The sequence below is a fragment of the Phocoena phocoena genome, chromosome 1 (genome assembly GCF_963924675.1).
Source record: "Phocoena phocoena chromosome 1, mPhoPho1.1, whole genome shotgun sequence".
Classification (NCBI taxonomy): Eukaryota; Metazoa; Chordata; class Mammalia; order Artiodactyla; family Phocoenidae; genus Phocoena; species Phocoena phocoena.
Window position 1 is genome coordinate 12,408,130 of NC_089219.1, and position 19,658 is coordinate 12,427,787.

Sequence of the window (19,658 nt, forward strand, 5' to 3'; positions counted from 1 at the left end):
GCCTGCCAACGCGGGGGACACAGGTTCATGCCCCGGTCCAGGAAGATCCCACATGCCGTGGAGCGGCTGGGCCCGTGAGCCACGGCCGCTGAGCCTGCGCGTCCGGAGCCTGTGCTCCGCAACGGGAGAGGCCACAACAGTGAGAGGCCCGCGTACCGCAAAAAAAAAAAAAAAAAAGAATAATGCAGGGGTACTTCCCTGGCAGTCCAATGGTTAAGACTCCTCGCTCCCACACAGGGGACCACTGCCCACCAGACAGGTCTCTTTCTCTGCTGGAATCAGAAGTCCTTAACACAGAAGTCCCACTTGCTTCTGTGGGTACACATGTGCAAGAATACACACTCTGCTCCCTTGTATTCTGGGTGATTCTCTCCACTTGGGTTCTGGAAGCCCCTAGAGGGCAGGGAGGAACCCCCTGCCCTTGTCAGTTGCAGGGATAAATGAGCAAAACATGGAACCCTTGGGGCAGGAGCACCCCCAATTTTTTTTTTTTTTTTTCAGTACGCGGGCCTCTCACTGTTGTGGCCTCTCCCGTTGCGGAGCACAGGCTCTGGACGCGCAGGCTCAGCGGCCATGGCTCACGGGCCCAGCCGCTCCGCGGCATGTGGGATCTTCCCGGACCGGGGCACGAACCTGTGTCCCCCGCATCGGCAGGCAGACTCTCAACCACTGCGCCACCAGGGAAGCCCGCACCCCCAATTTTTTTAAAAATTTCTTTTTTTGGCCATGCCACGTGGCATGCGAGATCTTAGTTCCCTGACCAGGGATCGAACCTGTGCCCCCTGCCGTGGAAGCTCAGAGTCCTAACCACTGGACCACCAGGGGATTCCAAGGAGCACTCCCTACTAAAGCCTCAGAGGAGAAGGCTGGGTAAATGGAGGGGGGCGTGTAAGGCTTCCTCAGGGGCCACAAGGCTGGAGGCAGGTCCCTAGGGAGGAAGTCAGGAGTGGGTCAGCCTCCACCTCCGTCCAGGCCAAGGGACAATGAGAATGACCCATCTAGCCAGGATGCCAGCCCTGTGGCCTTCCATGGATGTTGTCCACTCAGCCTCAATGCTGGGGACCAAGGAGGGGCAGAACTATGTCCATAGTGTTTATAGCTTATCTCTGCTAGAAGAAAAAAAAACCTCAGGAAGAGACTGGCCCCAGGTAACAGAGGGCCATTACCTGCCCAAGACATTGTCACAGGATACTCTAGTGCCCACTAGGCAAGGGTCATTCTGGAACCCACAGGGGAAAACCCCTGCCAGCGTTCAAGGCCCTGCATTGACACTGGCCTTAGGCAAATCATAGCCTGGGCCTGGGCCTGAGTGTGCCCATCTGTAGAGCAGCCCCTAGGGCCCCTCTCAGCCACCCCATCTAGGAAACTGGTCATTGTGAGTATCTCTGCAGGCTGAGAAGGGTGGGCAGGGCCAGAAAGGGTCCTATCCAGTGGGCACTGCTAATCACATGGACAATGGGCCCACTTGGTAAGGCTGGCAGGGAAGGGTCCCTGGACACTACTATGGTCCGGAGAAAGCATCTCTGACCTCCTGTGTCCAGCTTTTCCCTTCCCCCTCCCTGGTGCCCCCTGCCCTGCTGCCTGAGGAGTAGGGCCCTGCCAGGGCCCCTCTTCTCCTTAAGGAACAAGGCCAAGTGGGAGGTCATGACTGGAAAGGGAATCCAGGCCAAGCAGGCTGTGGAGCCCCAAGAGGCCTTAAGTGTGTGGGAGCCAGGATCAGAGGCCAGGCAGGCTGCACAAAGGACTCACTTGGGAAGACTGGCGGGAGGAGGATGGGGTTGCTGGCAGCCAGGTGGGGCCCTACCTCAGCCAGGGAGCTCCGTCCAGCCTCCAGCACGGTCCAGGGCTCCAGGACACCCTGGGAGCTCTGGGGATGCAGCCGGGTCCTCAGGGGGCGATGTCAGCATGGCCCCTGAGCCAGGCAATGCAAGCTCCCGGGTATTGTGTGGGGCAGGGAGAAGGGGAGGCAAGGGCGGAGGGAACCTCGCGGGCGGGCAGGCGGCTGTCTCAACGTGCCTGCTCCCCGCCCCCCTTTCCCAGAACCGGTTTGGCCAGTCTGAGGTACAAGAGGGGGGCTGGAACAATGGGAGTCCTATGCCCAGGAGAGACTCTGAAGGACCCCAGACCGACATCCTAAAGATGGGGGAGGCACTGCTTTTCCTCCCAGGGGACAGACAGGTCACCCCTCTTCTGGAGCTTCCCAAATGTGAGATGTGCTCGGGGGGCTTCTTGGGGCTGGGGAGCATCCTGGGAGTTTTGCAGAGAAACTCCCAAGCCTTGGTCTCCTCAGGGATCCTGAGAACTCTGCAGTGTGTTGATCCTCTCTGAGCCTGCTACAGCATCTATAAAGGGATCACTCATCTCTATGGTTGGGAGACGGAAATCGTGAAAGCCAGTGACGTGACACACCTGGCACCATCCTGGCCATCCTCCCAGCATCGCAGCTCCTCAAGAATGATCTATCCTCCCCTGCTACCTGTAATGACCCACCCTCACCATCTCCAACAGCCTCCTCCACCAGACTTCCCAGACTCTAGTCCACACTGAATGAGCCCTCAAAAAACCAATTCAATGTCCCGAATGGATAAAGAAAATGTGGCACATATATACAATGGAATATTACTCAGCCATAAAAAGAAACAAAATTGAGTTATTTGTAGTGAGGTGGATGGACTTAGAGTCTGTCATACAGAGTGAAGTAAGTCAGAAAGAGAAAAATAAATACCGTATGCTAACACATATATATGGAATCTTAAAAAAAAAAAAAAAGAGGTTCTGAAAAACCTAGGGGCAGGTCAGGAATAAAGACACAGATGTAGAGAATGGACTTGAGGACACGGGAAGGGGGAAGGGTAAACTGGGACGAAGTGAGAGCGGCATGGACATATATACACTACCAAATGTAAAATTGCTAGTGGGAAGCAGCCGCATAGCACAGGGAGATCAGCTCTGTGCTTTGTGACCACTTAGAGGGGTGAGATAGGGAGGGTGGGAGGGAGACGCAAGAGGGCGGGGATAGGGGAATATATGTATACATATAGCTGATTCACTTTGTGATACAGCAGAAACTAATACACCATTGTAATGCAATTATACTCCAATAAAGATGTTAAAAAAAAAATTCAAATAGCCCAGTGGTATGCAATCTTCGCATGCCTTCTTTTTTTTTTTTGGCCACGCGGTGAGGCTTGTGGAATCTTAGTTCCCCCACCAGCAATCGAACCCCCCCGCACTGGCAGTGAAAGCTGCCGGAGTCCTAATGGACCACAGGGAATCCCCTTCACATGCCATTTATTTGAGCAATTGGTAATTGCCAGACACTTAATATGAAGATGTATACAAATACTAATACTCACGTTGCTTAACTATTGTACACTCACTGTGTTCCAGGCACTGTTCTGAGCACTTCACATAAACAATCATTTACTATCCACCACAACCCAGATAGATAGTTACTGCTCCTACTTACCAGATGAGGACATGAGACTTGTACACGTTAAGTACATTATCCCATTTAAATCTCTCATCAGTTCTATGAAGTCCCTATCTTACAAATGATGAAATTGAACTTGCCCAAGGTCACACAGCAAATAAAAGTCAGAATTCATATTCAGACCCAGGTCTGTGACTCCACCACCAATCTGTGCCCTTAACTACTGCCCAGTACTGCCTCACCAGGCTTTGGGGAGGATCTGGTGAAGAGTGTGTGGAAGTCCATTGGGAGGTGTCTCAGCTGACCTAACTACAGACACTTTCATTACTATTGACACACTACAGGTCTTGATGAGCATACAGGGCAGCAGGTCCACGCCCAGACCCTAATGAGCTCTCCCTTACCAACTGCTGACCATTCAGTTCAGAAAGGTTAGGTCCCTTCACTCCTTCATATCCACTTCGCCCCCCAGAGCACAGTCACATAATGAGGAGACACTGCACAGAGCGGTTGGGGACCAGATGTCCATGGAGAGGTGGCACGCTGGGGCGCAGAGAGGATTATTGTCAGCGTTGCACATAGAGCAGGACACTGGAAACATGAAGAGGGAGGCAATGCAGGACTAGGGGTCTTCAGAGAACCCCAGCCCTCTCAGCCCAACTCCAGGGCCGACCTTGGGGCCGCTGGCCAAGGTACTGCCCAGACCCCTAGCTGGAAGCAGAGGACCCCAAAGGAGGGAGGATCCTGGGGGAACTAGGGTCTTGGAAGGGCAGTCTCTCCTCACTCGACCCTACGTCCTGGGCTCTGGGAACAGCGCCCTTGTTGCAGTGGACGGAAAGCAAGGCTAGGTCAGGCTGAGCAGGAGGGCCCTCCAGAGCAGAAGCGACAGTGGTGGAAACAGTGTAAAAGAAGGGGCGTGGCGTGCGCGGAGCTGGATGAAGAGGGCGGCCAGGCGAAAATTTGAGGACAATCGGCCAATCCTCCCCCTGGGCGAGGCCAAACAAGAGGGCGGGGCAAGAAAGCAGAGCATAGGCCTGGGGGCAGGCAGAGGGGCGTGGTCAGAGGGTGGGGCCAGGGTCCGTGGGCGGTGCTAACCGAAAGTAGCGCCTCCCTGTCGTCCTCCAGCGCCTGCTTGGCCAGGTAACGCTCGCGCTTTATCTTGGTAGCCAGGGCGGCTGGCACGTCGGGCACGAGCCAGGCGATGAGGCCCAGGAAGAACACCACGTGCTGGGGAGAAGGAGGGGCCAAAGAGAAGGACTGCTTTAGCAATCTTAATCTGCCGAGCGTTTACTAAGTGCAAGGCACTATTCTGAGGGTTTCCGGGTATTCGTTCAGTTAATCCTCACAACTCTAGGAGGTGAGTAAATTACTTCCCCTGTTTTACCTGTAAAGAAACCGAAGCATAAAGAGGTCCTCATTTGCCCAAAGACACAGAGGTATAATTCGAACCCCTTAACACTAGGGACCCTGTTAGAATCAGAGCTAGAGAAAGAGGATCTTGAGCAAAGCTGGAAGGAGCTCCAGGGCTGTTGCCAAGAGACAATAATAGTAGTAGTCGTGACATTAATTCACTGAGCACCCACTATGCTGTGCAAGTACTTGCCACTGAATCTTCATAGCGATCCTATGAAGTAGATCCTATTCTGTAACATACCCCGTTTACAGCCAGTCAGCCGCACAGCCTGAACTTGGACCCGGGTCTGTCCGACGCACAGACATTTTTGAGCCTACCTCGAAGGCGATGATGAAGCCCAGACGCACAGCCAGCAGCTTCCAGTAGAAGAGGGTGAGATTCCTCTGAGCGTCGCGAAAACCCTTGTACCTGGGTTGAGGAGGGCGCGGGGTCCCGCGAGGTTCTCGACTCCGCGACCGCACTCCCACCCCTCCCCACCCTAGAGCCTGGCCCTGCCAGGTTAGCAGTACCCTCAGCCAGCTCTGCCCTCTAGCCCGCCCCCTAGACTCAGCTTCCTGCCCTCCCAGTTAGGCCCCGCCCCACCCCTCCCACAAGCTCACTGCCCCGCCTCCAGATTCAGCACCCCGCCCCCAGCCAGGCCCAGCGGGTCCGCAGACTCAGGACCCCGCCCCTCCCAAGCAGGCCCCGCCCCTCCCAAGCAGGCCCCGCCCCACCGCGTTCAGCCCCGGCCGGTGGTTCTCCCACCTGCAGGGCGTGTGGTTGCCCTAGGCAAGGTAAGCAGGGGGTGCGGGCGCCAGCATGAAGTTGACGTAGCCGCACAGCTGGCTGTGGTGTTACTGGTACAGGAGACGTGGCAGGAAGTCCGAGGTGAAGGCCATGAGGAAAGCCTGCAAGGGGGCTTCACAGGAAGGCCGTCCCGCCTTTCAGGGCCCAGTCTCCTAACTCATCCCCGCCCAGGTCCGGCCCCACTCCCGCAGGCAGGAGCCTGTGCCCGAGGATCCTAGCCTTCTGCCCCTATTTCCCAGTCTCTCACCCTGATTTCCACCCTCAGCCCCCATTTCCCTATTCCCGAGCCTCCTCCCAGTCTCTGATCTTCATTTCCCCCTCTGACCCTGTATTTCCCTCCTTACCCCCCTCTCCTCACATTCACGATGACAGAAAGGTAGGCAATGGCTTCAAGCAGGAGCAGCCGGGTCCGCTCAGCCACCAGCCGCCAGTACTCGCACAGAACTTCTGGGTGTCCGGTCGGATCTCCACCCAGTTGTTGAGCAGAGCAAATAGGGGTGCCGGTGGGAAGGCTGCCACGAAGATGGTGATGAACCTAGACTGCAGCACTGGAGTTGGGGAGTGTCAGGCCTGGGGTCACCTCCCCTGCTGGGCCAGGCCCCCAGGAACCCTGCTGGGCCACTGCTCACCCATCTCCAGGTATTCATCACACTGGCCCTTGAACTCAATGAGCTCACAGTCCTCTTCCCAGCGCCGCTGCTCCTGCCTGATCTGGGTGTCCTGCAGCCCGGCCAGGTGTCTCTTCTGCTGCCAGGTCTTCAGCTTCCTGGGACAAGACAATGCCATTTCTATCCTCCCACTCCCTTAAAGATAGGCACCATGATTATTTACACTTTACAGAGGAGGAAATGGAGACTCAGAGACCTGGCCCAAGGCTCCCCAAGTTGTAAATGGTGCAACCAGAGCTCAAGTCCTGTTTGTTAGACTCCAGAGTCCAGGGCTCTTAAACTCTGTGCTTCCTACATGGCCATTCTCAGTCTCTGAAAGCCCTTCCCCAATCTAAAATGCTAATAGAAAGCCCTCCTCTTTCCTGTTCAGCATATCATTTAATCCACTCAACTCTCTTGGAGAGGTATTATTGTCCCCATTGTACAAGTGAGCAAACTGAGGCTTAGAGAGAAGCAAAGCCAGAGCTTACAGGAGGCAGAACTGGGACTTATGTTCCAAGGTCCTGACCCCCATGGTGGGGGGCGGTTTCTGCTTTGCTCTCATAAAGGCCCCCTGCCCCAGCCTGACTAGGCCCAACCCCCAGATCATCCCCTGCGCTCACAGCACAACGAACTCCTGCACGTTGCTGACCAGCTGTTTGCCCACTGTGATGATGAAGAGCTGTTGAGCAAGCTCGAGAAGTCAGCCTCCAGGCTCGCTGTGATTGGCAGACACACAGCACCTTACTCAGGGCTTAGGGGCTGGCCCCCTACTCCTTGGAGGCCCCAGAGGCAGATCCTGCCCTGCCAGACCTGAGGGTGTGATGCCCCCCCCCACCGTCCCTCAAGAGCTGGCTCTCTAAGGATACTCACGTCCTCGTTCCACATGCCAAGCAGCCTGCCATGCTCACCAGGGTATCCCACAAACCTGTAGACCCACCGCATCTGTTGGCAATGTGCCCACCCCTTCTGGAGCCAGGCCACAGCTAAACTCCATGCTGAGGCTGACCTCTCTCCCTGCCCACCCACTGAGAGATAACTCTGGTGACCGGGCTGCTGGGAGGCCTTGTCCCACCGCCCCCAACTAGGCTATGTTCCCAAGGCCTGTTGGGACCATGGCCCATATCTACTGCTCAACCCATGAGAAGTCAATTGGGTATTTCTGGCCCAGGAAGAGGGAGTCATGCTGCTGGTGGGGGGAGGGGTGGTTCTTTTGGTGATTCTCCCTCCCATTCCTGCCAAATGACAATGGCAATTACACAGTAACACCACCTCCTGGGAGTCTAGCCCTTGAGGACTCCTGACCCATCCTTGTTAAAAACTGGAAGCTCCTACAGGGAAGGCCCAGCTCTGGTTCATTTCTGTGTCCCCAGCATCCAGTCCAGACTGCTCAGTGGAAAGGCGACCACAAAGATGGTGATGAAGCCAAATGTCAGCAATGGGAGGTTGAGTGAATGAATGAATGCAGGTGTTCGAGTTTCACATTTACCCAGTGATGCACTGGAATATTAGAGTTGAGAAAATTGAAGCCCAGGGATTTCCTTGGGGCAGCGGTTCAGACTTCATGCTCCCAATGCAGAGGGCCCAGGTTCGATCCCTGGTCAGGGAACTAGATCCCACGTGCATGCCACAACTAAGAGTTCGCATGCTACAACTAAGGAGCCTGCCTGCCGCAACTAAGACCCAGCACAACCAAAATAAATAAATAAATAGATATTTTTTTTTAAAAATTGAAGTCCAGGGAAATCAAGGACCAACTTCAAGGTCAAGACCTTGGTAGAGACAAATCTAGAGGCTCAAGGATGCTGCCACTCTGCTGGCAAATCATCTGAGAGTCGACAGCCTTGGTGGGGGTGAGTGGAGGAGTCCTCACCTGCCTTTGAAGAATGCCACAAAGAAGGGAGAGGAGTAGATGGACTCCCCTGGCGGTCCAGTGGTTAAGGCTCTGCACTCCCAATGCAGAGGACATGGGTTCTATCCCTGGTTGGGGAAGATCCAGCATGCTGTGTGGCGTGGCCAAGAAAAACAAAAAAAGAAAGGAGAGGAGTAGAAATTGACAAACTGGAAGATGAAGACTTTAAAAATGAAGGCATCTTCATGGAGGGTCTGGGCTCTGTGCATCTCTGGGAAAAAGGCAGAGCTGGTCAGAGTTTTATTGAGTGTAAGGGGGCAGGCCCAGCCCATTGGGTCAGCTCATATGCTTCTGTCCCCAATCCACCTTCCCCTAAGGCCAACCATGCCCCCCTGGCCACCTTCATCTGAGGTTGGCTGAGCAGGCTGGGGACACCAAGGTGGGAGCTGCAGGCTCTGAGATGCAGGGAGCCCTGCCTCAGGGCTCACAGTTCCCAAGTGATGCCAGGACACCCCTGCGATCTCCTGCCCTTACTCATCCCACCTGGTGAGTTGCTCAGCCAGTGAGGTGTAGATCTGGCCCAGGAGGAGGATCAGTACCAGGTAGGGCACAGTGCTGCCGATGTTGGCAACATTACCAGCCGAGGCAGGGTGATGGCCATCACCTTGAGCCCAGCCACGTGGAGAGGCAGAAGGAACTTGAGGATGCCCCCGTTGTGCCCAGAGTCTGGAACAGTGGTCCCACCCTCCATTGCTCCAAGGGGCACTCACTTGGGTCATGAGCAGAGTTGGCCGTGTGGAACATTGCAATGCTGACGATGCCACAGTAAATGATGACAGACACCAGGAAAATCATCACCACACAGAGCTGGGGGCCAGCAGGGAGAGCTGTCAGAGCTGGAAGGCAGGTCCGCCAGGGCACCAGCGCATCCTGGAGGGCACAGTCCTTCCAGAGCAAGGGCCCGATGCCCCCTCACCATGATGAGGATGGCTGCAGAGCTGGTAAGTAGGCGGGGAAGATGGGTGTGGGGTGGGAAGTAGGGCTCCTTCAGGCCTGTCACTGGGTTCTGGGCCATCTGTGGGGCCAGGGCAGCAAACTCTGGATGTGGGCACTCCTATCAGAGGGGGCAACAGAAATGTACATCCCAGGGCCCAAGGGTCTGGGTGTCATGACCCTGGGGTGGGGGAAGCCTCCTGCCTTTTCCTGTTTGCACAGGGAGGTCTGGAAATGCAGGAATGAGGTCTGATTCATTTTTGTTTCTGCAGGGCCTTTTTTCCCTAAGGCCTGGCTAAGAGCCTGTGGATGGATGGATGGATGGATGGATGGGTGGATGGGTGGGTGAGTAGACAGAGAAGTAAACAACAAATGGATGCACATGTAGGAGAGGGCTGGATAGTCTGAAGGACGGGTGGCAGTAGGTGGACAGGTGGGTGGGCAAACTAGACAGGCAAATCTCTGTAAGTGAATGCACAAATGTGTGGGTAGATGGGCAGATGGATGTATGTATGGATGGATGTCTCGGTGGAGGAGGACATGAAGGTGTGGTTGGATGGATGTTGGACATGAGGATGGATGGGTAGATGGACGGATGTGTGGATGAATAGATAATGTATTAGTTATTCAATAACTATTAACCGACCACATACACTCTGCAGTAGATACTGGATATGACATGATGAACAAACTGGACAAAATCTAAGTCCTAACAGAGTTTACAGTGTAGCTGGGGAGACAGACATTAGATAAATGAACACAAATATGTACTTGTGAATAACTCATATGAAGGAAAACTGGTCTTCAGGGATGGTCACTCAGAGGAAATGACATTTTAGCTAGGACCTAAAAGACAAACAGGTGCTAAGTAATGGGAAAATGAAGGGGAAGCACGGCAGGGGTTGGGGAGGAGACTGTGTGCAGAGGCAGGGCCACTCTTTGAGTCACATGAGTTGTATAATTCACTGCTCTAAGAGGTGCCGGGGGCTTCCCTGGTGGTGCAGTGGTTGAGAATCTGCCTGCTAATGCAGGGGACACGGGTTCGAGCCCTGGTCTGGGAGGGTCCCACATGTCGCAGAGCAACTAGACCCGTGAGCCACAACTACTGAGCCTGCGTGTCTGGAGTCTGTGCTCTGCAACAAGAGAGGCCACGATAGTGAGAGGCCCGCGCACCGCGATGAAGAGTGGCCCCCTCTTGCTGCAACTAGAGAAAGCTCTCACACAGAAACGAAGACCCAACACAGCCAAAAATAAATAAATTAATAAACTCCTACCCCCAACATCTTCTTAAAAAAAAATAAATAAAAGAGGTGCCATTCACAATGACTTTGTTACTTCAGTTTTTCCTTCCTACTTTTTCAGTCCTCCAGAACCTGTTTAACCAATCAATACCTCATATTAAATCCTCTCTGTTGAAATAACTAGTCTCGTTTCTATCTTCTTGTCAACCCTAACTGTTGGATGGATTACATTATGGATATCTGGACAGATGGATAGGTGGAGAGATAGATTTGTGATTCACAGATTCACCCATCAAATGTTTAATGAGCACTTTCTATATGCTAGGGACTGTTCTGGGCCCTAGGGAGACAGCAACATCACACACAAGGTCTTTGGAGCTCACATTCTAGTGGCAGAGGACAGACAAAAAACAATAAACAAGAAAATGTAGTGATAAATGCTGTGATGAGATTAAAACAGTGATAGGGAGCCTCTTCAAGCTGGGTGATCAAGGAAGGCCTCTTTATTTTTATTTATTTATTTATTTTGGCCACCCCCTCGCAGCTTGTGGGGTTTTAGTTCCCCGACCAGGGATTGAACCCAGGCCCTTGGCAGTGAGAGTGCAGAGTCCTAACCACTGGCCATCAGGGAATTCCCAAGAAAGTCCTCTTTAAAAGGGTGACATTTAAGTCAAGATATGAATGACAAAAAGTAGGCCATATAAAGTCTGGAAGAAGATTCTAGCAGAGAACAGCCAGTGCCAAGGCTCTGGGGTGGAAATAACCCTGTCCTATTCAAGAAACAGCAGGGAGCCAGTGGAGGCAGTGGAGGAGAACTAGACAGAAGCCAGATCACACAGGGTTGTGGGCTGCTGTGAGGGGCTTAGATAGTTTTCCAAGTGCATATGAGAACCCACTAGAACGCTTTGAGTAGGATAATTCAGGATGTGATTCGTATCTTCAAAAGATTGCCCCAGGGGCTTCCCTGGTGGTGCAGTTGTTGAGAGTCCGCCTGCCGATGCAGGGGACACGGGTTTGTGCCCCGGTCCAGGAAGATCCCACATGCCGCGGAGCGGCTGGGCCTGTGAGCCATGGCCGCTGAGCCTGAGCGTCCGGAGCCTGTGCTCCGCAACGGGAGAGGCAACAATAGTGAGAGGCCCGCGTACAGAAAAAAAAAAGATCGCCCTGGCAGCTGGGAATGGATTGAATGGGGGCAAACATAAGAGCAGAGAGATATATTGGGAGGCTACTGCAGGGGTTCAGGTAAGAGAGAATTGTGGTTTGGACTGGGGCTAGGGTGTGGGGAAAGTGAGGGTGGCAGTGGAGACAGAGAAAAGCAAACAGATTCAGGATCAATGATTAGATGTTTGGATGGACAGGTGGATGGCTAGATGGGTAGGTGAGTGGAATGCTTCTCTCCTTCTTCCCTGTTTCAGGAAGAGTTTCTCTTTGAGCCTCTAAATGCCTCTAGTATTAAACTTCACCAAACCTTATATCATCCTGATGTCAGGGGAGGGTGGGAAAGTGACCCAGGAAAATTGTAGGGAAGAGTCAGATCTGGATCCTGGGGTGCTGGACTCCAGAGTCCAAGCTGTTTCCAGCATGCCTTATGGCCTCTGAGAACTGCAGGAAGCAGAGTTCTGGGCCTGGAGGGCTGAGCTGGGCGTCACCTCCTCTTCCTGGAAGTCACTGCAGTCCCAGTGGTGGCCCAAGGTGGTACTCCTGTGCTTCCAGTGCTCCAGGAAGGTCGTGGCCCAGAAGCACATGAAGATGCTAAAGAACACAGTTCCCAGATGGTCAAAGAGATAGCCCAGCTGCAAAGGAGGGAGAGAGGGCACACTGCCTTCCCAGCAGCTGGCCCAAGGTGCTGGGTCCCAAACACCTACCCATTCCCTTGCTCTCTTCCCTGGCTCACCTTGGCCACGGGGCAGATCTCAGAAATATTCCATGTGGCACAAGTATCACAGAGTGAGCACATGAGGAAGGAACTCCTGCTCACACAGATCTCCTCCCTATGAGCAAAGGGTACCCCATCCTGGGAGGGTCTATCCTCAACCAGCCAGCTGACCCAGCCCATGCAGCTCATCCCCCCAGCACTCCCAGTCATCACGCTGGTACATTTGTGCCCATGGTAACTAGGCCAGAGGTAAAGACCAGGGTACCCACAAAAGCAGCAACCAGGCTGTGTAGGTGACAGAATGTGGGGGGACGGAATGCTCATGAGCCTCCATCTCTGTACTCAACCCCAGCTCCCAGCCCTCACCCCCAACACCGGATGCACCAACCAGGCAAAGTAGATAGCTGCCTTGTCCCCAAAGTCCTCCTGTATGCGGTGCAGGGGCTGGTACTTTTGCCAGCACCCCCAGCAGGCCCAGTATGAATAGAGCAATTGTCGAGGGTTGAGGTCTGCACCAGGCACCTGGTACTCGGGCAGATCACAGGGGCCCTAGGGAGAGGAAAGGCGGGAGGGCTGCAGGGAAGTCCCAGAATTTTCTCCTGATGCCCCTGCAGTGGAAGAAAGCTGGGTTTGTGTCATCTCTACCTCACGCAGTGGGAAGGCTGCAGTGTAGACTCCCTCGGTCAGCAGACGGGCCATGACCATCTCTGCACGTTTCTCTTTCCCATAGATTGTTCGGGCCAGGATCTCTGCCACCTGTCAGAAAGAATTCTGGCATCAACTCCGCCCCCATAAGGTCCCAGCTGGACCCTCCCCAGGCAGTTGTCTCACCACTTGGTGCCTCTGGGTGCTGGAGAAGTAGGAGTCATGGGAAGCCCTGCCCAGGAATCTGTGAGCAGAGCAGAGGTCAGAAGCTGAACCCTCCGCCGAATGCGAGACCTAACACGATGGGAGGGCAGTCTCTAGGCTGGGGACACAGGGATAAAACGTGCCAGCTGGACTTCCCTGGTGGCACAGTGGTTAAGAATCCACCTGCCAAATGCACGGGACACGGGTTGGATCCCTGGCCGGGGAAGATCCCACGTGCCATGGAGCAACTAAGCCCGTGCGCCACAACTACTGAGCCTGCGCTCTAGAGCCCGCGAGCCACATCTACTGAGCCCGCGAGCCACAACTACTGAAGCCCGCGCGCCTAGAGCCCGTGCTCCGCAACAAAAGAAGCCACCGCAACGAGAAGCCCGCGCACCGCGACGGAGAGTAGCCCCCGCTGGCGGCTGCTAGAGAAAGCCCGCGTGCAGCAACGAATACCCAACGCAGCCAAAAATAAATAAAATAAATTTATTTTTTAAAAATGTGCCAGCTGCTAAATCCAGAGAGCCCTTCTCCCCACAAAGCTCAGCCTGGGCTGGGTGTTTTGCAGCCAGGTGAGCATCTGAGGGGCATTGAACGCGTGGGAATCAGGGACGGGGAGCCGCTCGGGCACGGCCTGAACCCCAGGCTGCGGAAGGGACAAGCCTGAGACCTAAAGTGAGTTAAGCAGGAGTTGCCTCACTGGCAAAGCAAGGAGGAGCAAGGGAGCCTCGATTTGGCTAAGCCTGCGGCTGGCGCCCCTCCCCTCTGCGGGAGGCCCCGCCCACCCGAGACAAGTCCATCTTGGAGCGGCGGAAAGTCCAGTGGCTTATTGGGCACGTGTTGCTGCAGAGGTTGCAGCAGGCGAAGGCGCCGCAGTAGCTCCCCCCACCTCCCCCGTCCGAGTCCGGGTTACGTCGGGCCTGCAGGACTAGGGCAGGGTCACAGGTACCTGGGAAGACTCCGCCCCCGGGCTGACCTCGCCCCGGCTCGTCCCTCCCACCTACAGCGGCACACGCTGGCTCAGTTCCTCTGCCAGCAGCTCCCAGGGCGCACAGCTTGGCGAAGTACACGGCGAGGGCGCGGCGCTTGGCAAGACACTACTCCTTGGGGGGCCGGGGTCTCCGGATGGGCCAGAGCCTGGAGCCCCTCCTCTCATGATCCCGCCTGGGAGTGACAGTTCCCGTTCTGCGCGCGCGGGCCCTTGGCCACCTTCAAAAGCGCTTTGATTTGCGTTTCCTCGTTTGAAATTAAAACGAGGGGGGAACTAGCACCCTCATTTTACAAACGTGGAGACAGACGCAGACGCTGAGTAGGCCGGAGTCATACAGTAGTGGTCGCTGGTTCCCATTTATTGAGCACCTCCAATGAGCAGGCCATGGGCTGAGCGCTTTGCACGCTCGCCAGTTTAATCATCACAGCCCCTCTATGGGGCTGACGCTACGGTAAAGCCCATTTTACAGATGTACTGAAGTCGCTTGCGCAGGTCACAGGGCTCGTTAGGGAAGCCCGCGCTCGGCCTCGGGGACTGAGCCCGCGCAGCCCGTCCCCGCCGCGCTCACCTCCTCCAGGAGCAGCCCGGCTGCGCGCAGGTTCCTCTGGAACTTACCGCGCCAGCTCCGCTCCAGGAGTCGCTGTCACCACGCCCGCCGCGGGGGTCGCAGCTTCTCCTCCTTCACGAGCAGGAAGTCTGTCCCATCGCGGGGGCAGAAGGGCAGTTAGGAACGGTCTGCCCCACCCTACCCCACTTCCACCCTGGGTGGGGAGTTGGGGGCTGGGTTTATCAGTCCCACTAAAGCCCAAATTAAAGGAAATAGTTCGTGGGACTTCCCTAGCGGTCAGTGGTTGACTCCGCGCTCCCAATGAGGGGGCGCGTGTTCGATACCGCGTGTCGCAACTAAAGGTCCCGCAGGAGACAACGAAGGTCCGCGTGTCACAACTAAGACCCGGCACAGCCAAATAAATAAATTAAAAAAAAAAAAAAAAAAAAGGAAAGTTCGCGCCACAGCAAGAGCGACTGGGCTTAGCTCAAAGGAGGAACTGCCCATTGCAAGAAAAGGACTAGAGATGCCACAGGATTCTTCGCGGAGGTAAGACCTCTCTTTCCTCCCTGTAAGAGAGGGACTGTGGGTGGGCTACTCTGGGTGCCTGAGTGAAGCGGTGAAGTGGGGGTAAGAGGCCTGTCTGGCCCCAGTCTCACCGATTTCGGTTTTCCAGTCGCGGAAAATGTTGCTTCCGGAGTCTGGGACACAAATGCTGCCGCGGGACGCGCAGAGACGGTCGTCCTCCGGTCCTTGTCCTCGGCACCATCGCCGTCCTGGGCGCAACAGGACCGGAGTGCGGGTGAGAGGACCCCGGCGCAGGTGCAGGTGCCAGGAACTTCTCCACCAGCCCAGCTGGGCCACCCCTCCTTCCGCCCACCCGCCCGCCCACCGCTGGCTAAATATAAAGCGCAACAATGGAGGCGCTGTCGGCGCGATCTGCGACCCTTCTCCCTCTTCTCCACTCGCTCTCAGCCCCAGAAACACCACCACTACCATAAGTAACAACAGCGACAAAGTCAGTAGCCAACATTTGCTGGGCCCTTAATTCAGTGCCTGGCCCAGTGCTAAATATTTTACACGCATTTACTTGTTACAACTCAGAAGAAGTGAGCGGGTGCTCTTGTTATCTCCATTTTACAGATGACACAAAGGAATTACAGTGACCAATCCAAGGTCACAGCTCTTTACCTCCCTTCTGGACCACGGTCCCAAGCCTCAGTCGGTCCCCTTTGCTCCCAGGAAACACCCCTTCTTTCTAGAATAGAGTTGAACACCAACTCTCCCCACTTCACCTCGCCCCCACTGGCCCAGCCTCTAGGTCTGAGGTCACAGGGAGGGAGGGGCCCCCCACCCCCTTACTCCCAGCTTGGGCCTCTGGGGATTTGCCTCCACACAGCTCTGACTTGTCTTGGGCCCTGAGCCCCATGCCACCCTCTGGGCACTGCTCCCCCAAGTCTGTTTCATGGCACGGGGTAGAGGCCGGGGGTGGTGTCATGGCTGGCACCAGGCTGCCCTGGGAGTAAGGAGATCCAGGGCAGCACTAGGGAGTCCCACCCCCATTCCAGACTCACCCAAGGCTCTGGAGGCCTGCCCAGCAGCCTTTGCAGATCTGGCTCCTGCATCTCCTTCCTCATCCTGGGAGCAGGCAACTTGCCTGGGGTTCTCCTTGTTGTCCACAAGGCCGGGCTTGGCTGGTGGCTGGCAGCAGGCAGGAGCTTCACTTACCAGCTCACTGTGGCCTGGGAAGGATGGGGGAAGGAGAAAAAGGGGAGAGGGAGGAGGGAGCCAGGCACCAGTACCGTATTTCCCTTCCTACAGGCAGCCCCAGGCTTCTGGTTGGAAAAGCAAGACCAGGTGGGATCATGTGAGGGGCTGCACCCAGAAGACACCATTGGGGGATGAGGGGAAGGGACAGTCCAGGGGAGAGGGGTACGGAAGGCTAAGGGCATCAGGGCTGCTCCATGGCTCTGCAACCTTGGAGAAATGCCTGACCCTCTCTGGCCTCAGCCTCCCTATCTTAGTCCATTGGACGGCTATAACAAAATACCACAAACCGGGTAGCTCATGAACAACAGAAATTTATTTCGCATGGCTCTGGAGGCTGGGAGTCCAAGATCATCATCACAGCCCAGTTCTGGAGAGCGCCCTCTTCCTTGTTCACAGCCAGCACTTTTTCTCTGTGTCCTCAGATGGTGGAAGGGGCTAGGGAGCTCTGTGGGGTCTCTCTTATTAGAGCACTAATCCCATTAATGAGGGCTCTGTCCTCATGACCGAATCCGCTCCCAAAGGCCCCTAACACCATCACACTTTGGACTAGGTTTTCAGTGTATGCATCTTGGAGGGACACAACCATTCGGTCCATAGCACTCCCCCTCTGTAGGAAAGGGGCTTGGGGAGGGAAGAAGAGGGGTCTGGGATGTCCTGACAAACAGCACCAGGGCTGGGCTGCAGCACATACACACCCCCACCCCTGGAGAAGCCAGTCCCTCCTCCCTCCAGCTTCTCTCTAGAGCCCTGAAGTCTGTGGGCTCCAGGGCCCGGAGGAGCAAACATGGCTACCCTCTTCCCAAGGATCTCCTCTAAGTCAGGGCTCACCCCTGAAGCAGCCTGGGGGCACAGTCACCACCCCTTCCCTCCAGGTAGCCTCAGGGCCCACAAAGGGAGCAGCAGGGTATTTGCCTTTGAGCTGTTGTAAGGCTTAACCTAACGGTGGAATTTCTGGCACCAAAATGGGCAGAAGGCAACTCCCCGACTTCTGGTGGCCTCCGGACAGGCCACAGAATGGCCTCTGTCTCCAAGGTCCTGAGAGAGGAACTTTATCTGGAGTCTGGACCCTCTCCTGTGCAGGACCTACCACGTGATTGGTGGTGTCCAGTGGAAAACTATTGAAAAATTATTAAGGATTTCAAGATGGCAACAGCAGAGCGTTAAACCAGGTGTGGGCCCCCCAGTGCAGAGCCCTGTGGACTGCTCAGGTGCCAGGCCCACAAAGCCGGCCTGAGTCCGTGTGTGTGTGTGTGTGTGTGTGTGTGTGCGCCCACATTCTCTTCTCATTCGCTCTCCACGACCCTGCCCAGAGTCCACTTTGCGGGGACAGCCACCAGCTATTAGGAGAATTATGGCTCTGCAGCTCCCTCCTCCCCCTGCTTCCAGTTCTCTGCACTTGCACTTCGGTGGAGGCCTCTAAGGGGGTAGCCTACGAAATACTAAAGTGGCACTGGGCCTGGGCTCTGAGGGGCTGAGAAGGCAGCGCTGGGACGGCAGGTGGCCGGCTCCAAGTCTTAGCACCGTTGTGGTCCCCACTTTGTTGTTACTCAGGGAGAAGGGAATTGTTTACCTCTTGGTTTGGGATGAAAGTGTGTGAGGGGTCGATTCTCTGACTGGAGCAGTGCTAACCAGTGCCAACCAGTGCCCTGCTCTGCTGTGGGGAGGATCTAGGTTACTTCTCCAGAGCAGCCTCTGGCTCTTGGCTGAGCTGGTGCCCAAGAAGGATGCTGAAGCTTTAAGGCCTGAGATAACTGGCTGGGATGTGGGGTAGCTGGTGCCCACAACACACACGGGTATCCATAGCTGGAAGGCCACATTCCAGCCCAGAGGCCACCTTTGCTGGGTCCTGCCTTGCTCTGCCTGGTGGGTGAGGTCTACTGGAGCTAAGACCAGAGGGAAATGGGCCAAAGCAGAGCTGAAGGCAATAGTGGGACACCGCGGCGCGGGAGCAGGAGTCGGCCGGTGGGCTGTGCAGGCTGTGAGGCCTGGGTCCTGCCCAGCAACATTCCTCCTCTGGGACATGGGCTAAGCTCAGGTCTCAGCTCTGAACCTGAGTTGGGGGTAAGAGGTGCTAAAATCCATGTTTTAGGCCCCGGAAAGGTTGACAAACCTACAGGCAGTGCACAGGGTGGACAGACTGACAAGCAGTGCCATGCAGGCCATCAGTAAGCGTAGGAGCGTAAGCCAGGGAGAGCATGCAGGAGCCTCCTGTGTGTGCCAGGAGGGAGAAGGGGGGCAGCATTTTAGGGCGAGTACTGCTGTGTGTGGGCACATGATCATGCGTGTGAGTGTGGAGTGTTCAGAGTTGCTTTCTCGAGAGGGGACTCTGAGGGTCGGCTGGCTGACCTGGGCATCTAGGGCCCTTCCAGCTGGGTCAGACTCAGGCCGGCTTTCTGCCCAGGGGTCCATCTGTGGGACTGGAGAGGGTGTCACCGGGGAGGGAAAGAAAGTATAAAGGCCAGCTTTGTAGGCATCTGCGGGCACCTGGCCCAGTCCCTGCCCAGTGATACTTTCTGGTTCCCCCAGGCTGGCAGGGCACCTGTCCTAAGCATAGCTTCATGGTCAAAAAAAGGAATTCCAGGGCTTCCCTGGTGGCACAGTGGTTGAGAGTCCGCCTGCCGATGCAGGGGACACGGGTTCGTGCCCCGGTCCGGGAAGATCCCACATGCCGCGGAACGGCTGGGCCCGTGAGCCATGGCCACTGAGCCTGCGTGTCCGGAGCCTGTGCTCTGCAACGGGAGAGGCCACAACAGTGAGAGGCCCGCGTACCGCAAAAAAAAAAAAAAAAAAAAAAAAAAAGGAATTCCAGAGTGAGGTGCTTGCCTCCTGGACACACAGGTGGACTACATTTCCCAACTTTCCCCGCTGCTCTGTGTGACCATGTGACTAGGTGCTGGCCAATGGAATGTGGGCAGAAATGAGGCACACTGTCCTAGGCCAGGTCCATAGAAACCTGCTGGGGGACCTTCCACCTGCACTCATCCCATCTGCTGACTAGATGTTGATGCCCCAGGACAAACTGGGAAGAATCTCATTGAAGATGTCAGAGCCTGGGCCTCTGAATCAGTGTATAGAGCAGAGCCTCCACACCCACCTTCACCTCCACCTGAGGTGAGACGTAGAAAGAAAAAAACTTCTATTAAGTTAAGCCACTGAGAGTTCAGGGTTTACCTGGTACAGCAGATGGTGTTACTTCAACTAACATGTACAGGCTCTGACTGAAGTCACTTGAGGTCCAGGGCCCAGCTGAGGCACC

The 19,658-nt window shown here is 55.4% G+C and overlaps 1 protein-coding gene across 1 annotated transcript; it reads right to left on the reverse strand.

Moving 5' to 3' along the window:
• Positions 1–1,214: 1,214 nt before the first annotated feature.
• On the reverse strand, positions 1,215–16,269 carry LOC136119608 (anoctamin-7-like). Its single transcript, XM_065873070.1, is given in 19 exon segments — positions 1,215–1,219; positions 1,750–1,867; positions 4,529–4,660; positions 5,165–5,338; positions 5,636–5,734; positions 5,992–6,074; positions 6,077–6,181; positions 6,263–6,399; positions 8,676–8,747; positions 8,899–8,999; positions 9,109–9,246; positions 12,016–12,159; positions 12,609–12,791; positions 12,888–12,998; positions 13,074–13,131; positions 13,643–13,740; positions 13,880–14,191; positions 15,292–15,408; positions 16,207–16,269. Coding segments are annotated over 19 exon segments (2,250 nt in total).
• Positions 16,270–19,658: the final 3,389 nt, after the last annotated feature.